Source organism: Plecotus auritus, assembly GCF_963455305.1.
Source record: "Plecotus auritus genome assembly, chromosome: 1".
Taxonomy (NCBI): domain Eukaryota; kingdom Metazoa; phylum Chordata; class Mammalia; order Chiroptera; family Vespertilionidae; genus Plecotus; species Plecotus auritus.
This window is the reverse complement of record NC_137770.1, coordinates 9,386,637-9,400,247: the sequence shown is the minus strand read 5'-3', so window position 1 is coordinate 9,400,247 and position 13,611 is coordinate 9,386,637. Positions and strand designations below refer to the sequence as shown.

At 53.2% G+C, this 13,611-nt stretch overlaps 1 protein-coding gene across 4 annotated transcripts in view; it reads right to left on the bottom strand.

Moving 5' to 3' along the window:
- Window positions 1–13,611, bottom strand: part of EVL (Enah/Vasp-like) — a 112,996-nt gene that overhangs the window by 24,399 nt on the left and 74,986 nt on the right. For all 4 annotated transcript variants that reach the window (XM_080644599.1, XM_080644597.1, XM_080644598.1 and 1 more), the window contains exon 3: window positions 9,514–9,691. In XM_080644599.1, coding sequence (XP_080500725.1) covers window positions 9,514–9,691 — 178 coding nt within the window. The remainder of the gene's footprint in view (window positions 1–9,513; window positions 9,692–13,611) is intronic.

Below are 13,611 nucleotides of genomic sequence, written 5' to 3'. Positions count from 1 at the left end.
CACCTGGGCTCTCTGCCCCAGGCCCGTGCCTTTGAGCCCCTGCTTCCACGTGAAACAGAAAGCTTAGCTCCTCCATGCTGTTCCCCAGCCAGGAAACCAGTGGTTCCCGCCGGTTCCCCTGGGAAATCCTGCTTTGGGACCCGAGGCCTCCTACACTCTGCCTTGCCTGGCCCAGCCCTCCCTGCCTCCTCCAGCTAGTGTGTCCCCACTAGCGACCTGCCAGGGCCAGGCACCATCTCCCTTACAGTCTTCCCTGTGGATACTGATTGCTCCCTCGTCACCTCCCTGGACTGAAATGCAAATGTGCAAAACACGAATGAGTCTGTAAGGCACGACGCTGGACTTCAAAGGAATTTGGGGAGCCCCCACTCACTGCCTAGGAAGGTCATCTGAAGGCTGGCATCTCCTCTTCTGACTCAGGGCTCACATGGGCCCTGCCTATCCAAATCCTTCCCCAGACGATTAGCACATCCATTCTAGTGGGCTCTGCACCTCGGGCAGCGGGTCACTTTCCCTCTCTGGGACTTAATCCATGTCCCTCCACCCCCTGGGCTGTGCTGGAGAGGAGGCATCAGATGCTGGCAGCAGCAGTGCCCATCATCTACTGACGGCTCACCAGGCTCCAGGCACTGTTCTGAGCCCGTAGACCTGAAGCCACTTAGAGCTAAATGGAGTCCTGGCTCTGTCAGTTACTCTGACCTTGGGCAGGTTACTGAACCTCTTTAACTCTGTTTCTTGTCTGAAAATGAACAAAAGCACCACTTGTCTTGGTGTGCGGATCAATGGCACGCTGATCAGCCTAGAGTGGATACAGCGCAACTCGATAATACCTCTTTCCCTGCTAGGTAGTTCTGAGTGGTTAGCATTTCATAGTAAATGCTGTCTATTAAATTCTCGTAACACACCGCACGAAGAGGCCAGCAGTGGCTATCATTACCCCACTGGGCCACGGATGCCCAGAGAGATGAAAAAGTTGCCTGCATCAAATTAGTGAAAGATACAGCCGGAACCGGACCAGGGCCTGCAGCCTCAATCCCATGCTGTCACAATAGCTCCCTCTGTCTCTGTGGGGCCACCTCTACCACGGGTTCTGTTGTGAAAACTCCCAAAGGAGGCCTCAATGCAGTACCCAGTGGGCAAACATCCAACCTGAGACCTGCCCGCCAGCAATGGGCCACTTCGCTTCCAGGAGCGGCACAGGGACATGTCAGGAGGAAGGCGCTGCAGAAACTGAAAGGGAAGTTGTTACCAGACCTGGGCCGGGGGCTCAGCAGATCCCGGTGTTAATTCTCCATCAGTCCCACCAGAGAAGCTGTGCTGGATGGGATCACAGACTCTCCTGCCCTCCCAGTGGGCAGTGCCCACCCAGCAGGGCTCAGACCCTGGCGGAGCTGGACGCCCAGGAGGGGAGTAATGACATTTCAACATCAGTGTGTGCAAAAGGGGTCAGGAGGAACAAGTGCCACTGAAACCAGGTGGCTGGCTGGGTTTGAACCCCGATTCTCTGGGGTCCGACGCTCCGAGCCAGTTTCTCCATCTCTAAGATGAGGGTCTTGGCTGATATGACCACAGGGCCCTTTCTCATACCATGAGCCTATGAGTTTGTTAATGAAATGTATTTGTTTCTTCAACAAGTACTTACTCCCAAGTTTTACTCCAATGGAGGGAAGGTATTCCCAGAACAGATCTCCAAGAACATGCTGTTAATGATGCTGGCCACGCCTGCTCTGCTGGAGGCCCGTGCACACCCTGACTCTACTCCTGAACTGGAATGGCCCTTCCAACTCAGGGGTGGGCACCCCAACAGCTTGGTGTGCTCTGGGGGTATGTGGAGAAACGGAGAACGCTGACCACCCTTCTACACTGAATGGTAAATAGTTCAAAACAGGGAAATATTCATAGAGTAGAAAATAAACTCATGAGTTTTTACGACACAGGACTTTCAAGGGCTCAGGAGACTGGGGGTCACTTTAGGCCACACACACACACACACACACACACACACACACACACACACACTCACACCCCAGACAGAAGAAAGGCAGGCTGCTGGGTATGTAACCTGACCGGGAATCCATCTAGCAACCTTTCAGTGCATGGGGCGCTGCTCCAACCAACTGAGCCATACTCACCAGGGCAAGACCTGTTCCTTTTCTTAAGGAGCATGGCAGTTAGCCCTGAGGGCGTCACCGCTTCGTCCCACCCAGTCATGACTCGCTGTGTAGAGGGGTGAGAGCCTAGGAAAGTGTCTCGGGGCTGGGTGCTCCAGCAGCAGCCTGACTTCTTAGTGCTGACAACTTAGGAACCACGTTCCCATCTATTTTATTATCTCGGCTTCACAGCTTTGTAGGTGGCTATTAGGTTCATTTTAAAGATGAGGAAACCAAGGCTCGGGGTGGTGAAATGGCTTGCTGCAGGTTTCACAGCTGCTGTGTGCCATGGCCTGGGGCATGGGCCTGGCACCCTGTCATCTGCCCCTGAGTCTGTGTCATTTATCAGTCACCTGTGTTGCCCATAGCTGCTCACTGTGCCCAACCCAAGGCTCATTAGGCAGGCCTGGCGAGGCAGCATTCTGTGGGAACCATTTGCTATCTCACGGCCTGACCGGGCGTGGTGCCCAGGCTCACCTATGGAAGACTAAAAGCCCCAAGGACATCTTCCGTTAGTGCCAGGGAGAGAATCCCGGGGCCGGTGGAAGGAGGTACTTCTCCAGGAGGGAAGTGCAAACACACCAGCATCTTTAAAGGAAGGCAATGGCGGCAGCAGGGTGGAAGTTAGGAGTCCCCAGGAGGGATACAAAGTCCCACCAATGTGCAGAGGGAGACCCCAAGGGTCAGGCAGAGCCTCTTCTGGGACCCCCAAACCACCAAGATCTGCTTGTTCCACCAGAATCCTCCTTACCATCCGGTCCTCCCCACCTGCCCTCAACCCTGCAGGCTCAGGCCAAGCCCTGCTTTCCTCACCCCGTGTCCCAAAGCACAGGCTGCAGCATTGCCCCAGGAGCTGGTATGGTTAACTTTCCAAATATTAAAGAAAAGAGTAACTTAGTAGCTATAGTCATTTACAGCTGACAAAGAACCTTCACAAGCATCTCTTGCCACCCTCACAACAACCCTGTGAGGTAGGTATGACTACACCATTGCACAGATGGAGAAATGGAGTTTCTGGAAGAAGTGACTTGTCCACGGGCACACCCTGCACAGCTATACTTGAACCGAGGTCTGAGTTCATGTCTGATGTACACGCACCTCAGGGCCACAGCAACTGCAGCTCCGTGGACACTGGGCTGCTGGCTGGGCAGGCGCGCTCCGTCGTCAGGGGTGGTGCGAGTTGGGCCAAGGTGACGGGTGCGATTTCTGTGTGAGACAATTCTATGTGCCATGTCCCTCAATCACAGATAGCACCCCTCACCTTGCGCCCAGTTTCAGGCTTGAGAGCGCTGCTGCTTCAGGAATGTCGCCTTGGTCTTCAGAGGACTGCGTGATGGCAGGAAGCGCCAGGCTTGCGAACACACCAAACGGATGCGGGAGCAAATGGCGAGCCCCCCACTCACCAAACACCTAGGACGCAACAGCCCTTCTTCAGGGCGCCTGCCCTTGAGGGCTCACAGTCTAGGAAGCAAACCATGAGTCCAACCCAGTGGGACACAGCGCTCAGAGGGAGGGCAGGTGGGCAGCAGAGGGCATGGCTCAGCACAAAGTGAGGCGTGTGTGTGTGTGTGTGTGTGTGTGTGTGTGTGTGTGTGTGTGTGTGTTGGGGGTGGGGGGAACTGCAGTGAGCAAGAGCCCGGCTGCGAAGGGGCCTGGTGGGAGTGACCTTGTTCTTTAGAGAGGTCACACTGGAAGTGCCAGCAGGGAGCACAGACTGAAGAGAGGAGAGAGGCTGCCAGGCAGGGGGTCCTGCTCCAACCCTTGGGGGGAGGCCTGGGAGTGTGGGGCTGACCTCAGCCCTGTGGATGTGGCAAAGGCTCCCAGGCTCGACAGAGCGTTGGTTCCGAGGACCCGAGACCTGACTGGGTTCAATGCTGGAGGAAGAGGACACGCCAAGTGGTGCTAACTGTCAGGAGGGAGCACAGGTAGAGCCCCATGGGTGCGGGGAGCGGGTCCTGTCACGTGGCTGCAAAGGCTTCACCGAGGAGCAGGTTCTGAGAGCGGGGCGGGGCCTGAAGGTGTGGGGGGAGGTGAGAGGGACGGCGGCAGGGGGCATCCTGCTAAGTGGCCCGTGCCCCGTGCCCTGTGAGACCTGGCCAGGAAGGGAGCGAGGGCCTGCCTGACCCAAGGTGAATCTGAGCAGAGGCTGCGCCAGACCCAGGCGCCTGGCACTCAGGAGTGGCCAGCAGAGGGCAGTCAGGAGCAGAGGCTGGGGAGGGGCAGCTCCTCGGGCTTCCAGGCGCCCGGGCAGGGCCTCCCTCCTTCCTGTATCTGAGGGGAGTAAGACAGCCCAGAATGTCTTCATCTTTAGGAGAAAAAAGTTCATAAAAGGTTTAGGAGAAGCAGAATTCAGCCCGACTCTGACCTCTGAGGGGAACAGGGTGAGGAAGCGGCTGTCTAGGCAGGAGTCCTGCCTGCGCCGGCCCTCGCTCGCACTGACACTGACTGGACGGGGTTAGCACAGGGGCCCAGGACAGGGTGGGAAACACCACCCAGTCCAGGACAGTCACCTCCTGAAATACAGCGACGATGTTATCACAGCAAGCCACCTAAGGGGGGCTGTCCTGCTAAACCCCGAGGCTGATGAAAACAAGCGCTTCACCGTGTGTTTCAATCCCCCCCACGTGCATTCCACTAAGCTACCAGGTGCCCCCCTTTTTCTTTTTCTCAGAGCCCAGAGCCCACGCGGTAAAATAGAGTGGAACTACTCCAGCTGCGTCAGGCTGAGGCCCCTCGGAACTCCTCAACATGACCAGTTTGAAATTCACTGCGCTCAACCCCAAACTGGAAACGAAGGTGCCATTGACTGTTCCGCTTCTGCTCCAGTCCTGCCCAGCCCCCCAACACCTGCCTCAGCACCCGGAGGCTCCCACATCTAACCGCGGGCTCAGCTAAGGCCTCTGAAGGAAATCCACACGGCGCCCTGAGCCCGCACACCAGAGGCTTGAACCCCTAATTTCCAGGCACAGGCTGCCCTGGTCAGCGCGTCTTCAGAGCTCCCGCCATCAACCTGCGCTTTGCGTACACCATGACCTCACTGGAGATACACATCACAACCTCGTTTTACAGACGGGAAGCTGAGGCTTGGAGAGAGTCCTGTGCAAGGTCAGACAGCCTATCTGCAACAGCCGGGTGGCTCCCGACTTCGACCCTGTGAATGAACTCCATGCTACTGTCCCACGGGCCAGTCCTGCCTCAGGAGTCCGGGTGCTGGGACACGTACCCCAGCGCCCCTGCCCCCTCAGCCTACTGGATGTGTCCCTGGGCCCAGGCCCCAGTGGTCTGAGTGGACGGCCTACTATATGCCGTGGGGGGGTCTCGGGCTTTCTCTCCCCTCCCCCTGACATGCTCAGGCTCATCACAACATGAAGCGTGGCCAGCTCCCCTTGTCACCCCTGCCACCTCCTGGGAGTATCTACGACTGTGATGATTAGGGGTGTTGGACCTTCTGACCTGGGAAGAGTTTCTTGGGGTAATCTTACTGGGAGCTGAGACAGAAAACCTGTTTTGGTCTGGGGTTGCCCCCCTCTGTCCTGAGCTGACAGTAAGGGCAGGGGAGGCCGTAGGAGCGTGAGCTGAAGGATATCATGGCTCCTGAGGCGAGAACTCTGCGGAAACTTAGCGGCAAGGGCGGGTGGCTCCACCCACGGGGAGGACCTGCCCGGATTTCATTAGTGGGAACTCACGCCTCCTGAATACTGGCTTTCTGTCCTCAGCTCTCCTACCGCCTCACAGCAGCCCAGGTCCAGGGAAGATGCTTTCTTAGGAAGGAGTGCGTGTGTCAAACCTGAGCCTCCTGGGCTGGAGGGAGGAACCTGAGGTGCAGGCCCCAGCTCTGCCCAACTTGCTGCGTGACCCTGTACAGGTGCTACCCTCAGCGGGCTTAGCTTGGTCGTCTGCAAAATGTAGGTGCTGTTTCCTGACGCCCGAGGCTCCTTCCCCGCCCCCACTCCTCAGCCCCACCTGGCCCTCAACTATCGTCTCCCCCCTAGCAGGGGCTTTGAGGATGAAGGTTTTCTTAGAAATTCTCTCCCAGCAGGTGGCTGGATCCCATCAGTTTGGCCCTGCTCTCCTGGACAGTGGAGCCGGTCTATAACCAGGCGAGAAGTTTTCGGATAACTAAAGCAGTGTCGAGGATGACTACCGGACCTGGGAGCAAAGTACTGGATCTGGGAAAAAGCGCGGGCAGGGTGGGGCAGCCGAAGGAAACAGCTGGACACGACAGCGGTGAGGTGCCCACACAGGTATTGTGTCAGGTAATCCGCCAGCCCTCAGTGCCCGATCCCATCCGCTTTACACACGAAGGGACTTGCCCAGAGTCACACTGCTTGTCAGTGGAAGAGCAGATGTGCCCCGAGTGTGGAGTGGAGCATCAGAGGCACGATGCTCGCGCCCCTCCCCCACACCCAGCCCCACGCGTCTGGCCCACCTGGCTGTTCCGGTTACATCCTTTACGATAAACCAGTGACCTAGTGAGTAAAAGGTCTTCCTGAGCTCTGTGAAATGCTCTAGTACATAAAATGACCCCCCGGGGGGTGGGGTGTGGGAACCTCTGATTTACAGCACGGTGGTCAGAAGCACAGGTGACTGACAGCCTGGGTCCCTGCTGGCATATGAAGTCAGGGGGGGGGGGGCAGGGCAGTCTGAGAGATGGAGCCCTTCACCTTGGGGAACCCACCCTCTGGTATCAGAAGGGAGGCACAGAGGGCAGCGGGGACACGGGAGGTGGGAGGCGTCCTCGGCACCACGACACCCAGGCTCCGAGGTGCGTGCTTCCGCCTCACCATTGTTGCTTCTTTGGATGTGGACGGGGAGGAACGGTGTCCTCACCCCAGCCCCTCTGCCAGGCACTGCATGCCAAGGGCTCTATAAACATTGCAAGTTTAATCTTCACAACCCCCTGAGGAAGTAGGTTAATCATCCCTGGCCACAGGTGGCAGGGCAGAGGCTGACTATAAGCTCTCGCTGCCACCGAACAAATGCTTTCTTCACTACTACACACTGCCCCCACCGGGAGGGGAGGGCCAGTGAGCTGGCAGCCAGCGCAAAGGCTGAACTGCAGGAAGGCTGGATCCGTGTGGCACAGCCGCACCATGGAGTCCCACCCCGCAGCCACAGGAACCGACCACGGAGACACAGCGTGGAGGGGAAGAAATTGCGTGGCGTGCACACACGATGAAGTTCAAAAGCCGGCAAAACTGCTGTTGTTAAAGATTCCTGGTTGTCCTGGTGCACACGTGTAAAACCTCAGCTGCCCATCTCAGACCTGTGCACGCGCTGTCCACAGGCTATCCCTCAGGTGAAGGAGCAGCATAGCCCTCAGTGGGCGCGGGGCCCCCTCCAATGCAGCTCGCCTCATGCAGAAGCAGACCTGCCACGGCCAATGGACCCAGACGGGCACCTGCTACTCAGGATGCAAGTGTGAGACCAGGCCACTCACACTGTGACCCACTGCCCCCAACAAAGACACCCCTTCACCCCGGCAGAGGAGGTCTGGGTTCTGAATCTGAGCTCCTGCCTGACACCAGTAAGTTATTCCCCATAACGGGTCACAGGTTTCTTATGTGAAAACGGTAACAGGTGGATTAACTGATTTCCTTGTGATTCTATGGTGAACTTAATAAAGTAACTAGATTTTTATTTAATGTAAGCAGTTGCTTTGAAAGAGTTAGTTGTCTGACTCAATTGAAACCTTTTTCTTGTGTTTTGACCCTCCAGGTATCCAGATGCACAGTTAAAACAGCTGAACTCACATCCTGGGGCAGGTGAGGTAGTTCAGATCGGAACCTTAACCTCAGCTCCTTTTACCACAAGGCTCAAGGCTCTTGGGTGGCAACGTTGAACGAGCATTTGTTCACTGGGTGCCTACACTGTTTCAGGCCCTGCTGATCATTTCACATGTCATGGATGAGCAGCTGCCCCACCGCGCACCCCAAGTTCGCAGCAGAAAATCCACACACTTTGGACCACTTCAAGGCGGGAAAGACCTCTGTCAGTACCTCTTCTGTGTAAGACTTATGGGAAGCATACTCAAAACGTGTTCATTTACAAAAAAACAAACAAAACAAAAAGCCACACAACAAACTTCCCCAGGGCTTAAATTGGGTCGCACAGCTGCAGTGTTTCAGGACAATAGATGTCTGCTCACTCCCCCAGGTTCTAAGTACCACGACTCACCACTTCCCACCCCGGTTCTGGCAGCAGCAACAGCAGCGACAGAAATTACACCCACAATACTAACACGGGGGGTCGATATGTGTCAGGCAGTCTGCTAAACATTTTACATTCTCTCTAGACAGTTAAATGTAAAAATAACCCCGTAGCACCCCCACTTTACCGATAAGGAAGTGAAGCACAGAAGAATGAAGTCATTGTCCCAGGGCCCCTCGGCAGAACCCGTGCTCACGCCCAGCCGTGGGTCCCAGGCTCCAGCAAGGTAAGGTCTCTAGCCAAGTGCAGGACCATGCCCGTGGCTACTGAGTCACCCACGCCCGGGAGGCCTCAGTCCTCCCTCTAAGTTAACACTGCAAATTTCCAATACAAGCCACATGTATTTTTTGCTCATCACTTTAACTGCCTACTTAGGAACTTTTGCTAGCAACCCCCACCCACCCACCGTCTGCAGAAGTATCAAGTGCACCCAAGTCTTCAGGTTGTGGGGCCTTTCACTGTGAGCCCCCACCTTCTGGGTTCCTTTCCAGCCCCTTCTCCACCTGCACCCCGGGCCTCGGGAACGCTGCAGTGTCTTCTTAGCACACCCCGAGCTTTCATGCCCGGGTGCCCTGTGTGTGCTGCTCCCTCTGCCCCCGGCCCGCCCCCACCTCTGCCTTGTGACCCCCTCATCCTTCAAATGCCGCCACCTGTCGAAGCCTCCCTGGCAGCCCAGACGGGCAGTTACTTGTTTCCCTTCCTGTGCTCACACCTTATAGAGGACTTACCCCAGGACAGCGTAATTGGCAGCTTAAGATTCATCTGTTCACTTCTTATATATTCTGCCTACCAGGTTCTTACCCTTGGTCAGTGTTTAGTAAAAGTTTGTTAGGCATAAATGATCGAATTAAAGAATAAATGGCTGCTCCCTTCCTCCCACCTCTGCCAAGTCTGGATCTGGAACCTGGAAGCAGGTGACCAGCGTGACACAGGCCTGGACATATACTCCTGGGAACACATCAGCGCAGGTCTGTATCTCACCAACGGCGAGAGATGTCAACACCGCGCATTTCCCTTTAAACCTACAGGCAGGCAGCAGTTCCTGCGAGCCAGCTCAGCGCAGGTGGGAAGGGGGGCACCCGAGAGCCAGAGCTGTGGGCGGCTCTCGGAACAGGGGAGGAGCTCGGCGCAGCCGGGGCAGAGCCCCGCTTACCTCCTTCCTGGGAATTCATGATGTTGAGGGCAAACAGCATGGCGTTGGAGAACGTGGTCGCCTCCTCCTTACTGGCGAAGTTCAAGCCATAGACCTGGCGGGCGTCTCGCCACTGGTGGAAGGTTGGTGTCGCCTGATTGTACTTCAGCCCTTTCACGATTGAATAATTGATCACAACCTGGAGGAAAAAGAGCGAGAAATACGTGTAAATAAATAAAAGGTAAGTGAGCTGGAGGGAGCGGCTGTGGGGCAAGGATAGTGTGTCCCCAGGGGCTACCAGAGGACAGGAAGTTGGGGGGTGGGGATGGGGAATGGGGTCACAAGCAGGGGAGAGCGTGCCCAGGCAGCTTTCCCACAGGATCTCTGGTCACGTCCTTTAACTGTAATGCTGTGTAGTCACAACATCCAGAGGAGAGCCCTGAGCTGGGAGTCGGGTTCCAGCTGTGTCGCCCCAAGTGGTCGCTGCACCTCTCCGGGGCTCAGTTTCTGCAATTATAAAAGGGGGATGATAATGCTGGCTGTGCTGCCCTCATGGGATTACTACAAAGGTCCCACTGTGATGCATAGCTTACTAGGCTTATAGACACGGAGATCCGAAGGGCAAGAGTCTTTTTCAATTCCTACCTATGCCTTCCAGGGCCCTCTGCATGAAGTCTATACTTGGGCTGCATTAATAAATGGGTCCGTAGTTAAAAGGATCACTTGGAAAAGTTAAAATGTGCCACACCAATGTAGAGCATTATTAATATCTTTATTATTAATCAAGCAAGAAATATCAACTGACTGCCAGCTCAATGCCAGGCCCACCAGGGAAAGCTACAGAGAGCAGCTAGGACCAGACATTCAGGTGCTCACAGCAGGCAGGGGACTCGACACCAGGCCCGCCTGACCTCTAACCTTCCTCCTTCAGACATGTAACAGGACTATTTAGCTAGTGGGGCTCACGAAGGGGTGGGAGGCCTGGAGCCATTATTCTGTGTCCCTGTCCCCTCTGCTCGGGTGACTGCGTTTCTGACCATTATCACCATGAGTTACTTTCACCTGTTCTTGAACTATACAGACGTGGATTCTTATGGTATATACTCTTGTTTCTTTCACTCAACATAATGTCTATGAGATTCATCCATGTTATCACATTTGTAAGTATTTAATTCTTATTTATTGCTACACAATATTTCGCCTTATATTTTAGAGAGAGGAAGAGAGAGAAACATCGATTAGTAACATTTCATCTTTTTAAAAAAATCCTCACACAAATGTGTTTTTCATTGATTTTAGAGATAGGACGGTGGGGAGAGAGAGAGAAACATTGATGTGAGAGAGCAACATCAATAGGTTGCCTACATACACACCCCGATGGTGGTGGAATCCACATCCTGGATATATTTCCTGACGGGGAATCAACCATGTGACCCTTTGGTGCTCAGGAGCTCTAACCACTGAGCAACAGCAGCCAGAGCACATTTCATCTTTTGATATACCATAAATGACTAATCCATTGTCCTGTTCATGGACATTTGTACAGTTTCTAGCTGTTGGTTATTAATAAAACTGAGTATTTTCAGACATGTCTTTTAGTGGATGCAGGTGTGTACTGAGTTGATACAGTCTGTCAAACCATTTTTCGGAAGGCTCTATCGATTTATGCTTCGAAAAACTCTTCTCACATCAGAATCATGGCGGAGTAAGAAGAGCCCTTTGTATCTATCTCCCCTTAAATTTCCATGTCAGATATCTATAATCCAACAAAGGTTCCTCTGCTCAGCACAAAAACATGCCTGAGAGGCCCACCTATCAGTACACCTGAGGGTGGGCGTACTGGAACCTGCAGTGGGTGTGTGACAGAAGGAAGGCAGGGACAGTGTCTGCAGGTGAAGCTCAGCAGCTGCCAAGGCCCCAGCTAACACAGTAGCAGTGGAGGAGTCAGGGGTGGCCCCCGCACTATGGCCCAGAGGAAGGTAAGCAGGGCAGAAGCAGGGTTGGTGCCCATAAAGCCAGCTCACTTTCCCTCTTCTCCCCCCCACTGCTGGGGAACACAGTAGCAGCAGGAGCGGTTATGGAGATGCCCCTAACAGCACCATGGTGCCTGGGGCTACAAGGCCAGTAGTACAGGAGTCAGTGCTGCTGCTCCAGAACCTGGCTCCCCACACCTGCCACAGTGGTGGGGCCCTGAGACTGAGGCAACCTGGACAGAGTGGGGACACCCACCACCCCGTCACCCAGGAGTCAATTTCCACAACACCTGTGGCAACCAGGAGGTGCAAGGAGCGGTGGTAAGAGAAAACAAAACTTGCTCTACAGCACCATCTACTGGGAAACAAAAGAAAGATCTCTAATTACCAATCTGCTGAATTAAGATCAAATGGTACCTGAACAAGAAGAGTCTATCTCAACTGTACAGAAAATGACAAGTCTCCAGAAACCAACCTCAAAGTCACAGAAGACTGATATGTAAATGACAGAGAATTCAAGACACAGTAATGAAGAAACTCAACAAGATATAAGAAAACTCAGAAAGGCAGTTCAATGAGCTCAGGAATAAAATTAATGGAAAGGAGTACTTAACCAAGAGATTGAAACCATATATATATATATATATATATATATATATATATATATATATATATACACATACATGCACACACACACATATATACACACACACATATATATATATATGTATGTGTGTATATATATATATATATATATATAACCCAAACAGAAATTCTGAAACTGAAGAACTCAATAAATGAGATGAAGACTGCATTAGGGATCACTGGAAATAGAGCAGGCAAGATGGAAGAGAGAATTCATGAGCTCGAAGACAGAAACCTGGAAATGATTCAGGTGGACTAAGAGAGAGAACTAAGAGTTAAAAAAGTGAAAGAACTCTATGAGAACGATCAGACTCCACTAGAAAAATGGGTATCCCAGAAGGAGAAGGGAACAGAGAGCCTATTCAAAGAAATAATTGATGAGAACTTCCCAAACCTACGTAAGGAATTGGGTATTTGAGAATGAGATGCTAATAGAATAGCTAATTATCTCAACACAAAAACTACTTCTCCAAGACACGTTATAAATTGTCAAAAGTTAATGGTAAAGAAAAAATTCTCAAGGCAGCCAGGGAATAAATGACAGCAACCTATAAAGGAAACCCCATTGGATTATTATCAGATTTCTCAGCAGAAATCCTACAGGCCAGAAGAGAGTGGAGTGATATATTATAAACTACAGGCCGGGTGCACGAATTTGTGCATGGGTGGGGTCTGGCTGGCCTGCCCCGATCCAGGCCAATTGAGTTGGGCCGGTCAGGGGGAGGGGCCGTGGGTGGTTGGCCAGCTGGCCCTGCCCCTGGTCGAACTCCTGGTCAAAGGAGACAATTTGCATATTAGCCTTTTATTATATAGGATACTGAAAGAGAAACCACCAGCCAAGAGTACTATATCCAGCAGAGTTATCCTTCAGGTGTGAAGGAGAAATAAAGGTTTTCCCTTATCAACAAAAGCTGAAGGTATTTACCACAAGATCTTCATTACAAGAAATACTGAAAGATGCTCTTCTACATGAAGCAAAAACACAAACGTATACAAAACTTTGAGTAAGGTGACAGACAGAATCAGGATATAAAGGTTAAAGGGAAAATAAGCATTAAAAATAACTATAGTTAGTACAATTTGGTGATAATTCTTATATCATTATCCCCATGGAGTTATTGGGAGACTGAAATAATCTATATTTATAAAAGCCTAAGCAACCTTTACCACCAGTCGAATGAACAATTGGTCAACTGGTCACTATGACAGGCACTGACCACCAGGGGGCAGATGCTCAACACAGGAGCTGCCCCAGTGGTCAGTGTGCTCCCACAGCCAACCTCCCGTGGCCCCTCCCTCTGGCTGGCCAACCTCCCACAGTCCTTCCCCCGGGCTGGCCGAGTGGTCAGTGTACTCCCACAGCCAACTTCCCAAGGCCGGCCAACCTCCCATGGTCCCTCCCCCCCGGACTGGGTGAGATAGCCCCGATCGGCCTCGATTGCCGGCCAGGCCGAGGGACCCCACTCGTGCACAAATTCGTGCACTGGGCCTCTAGTAAGAT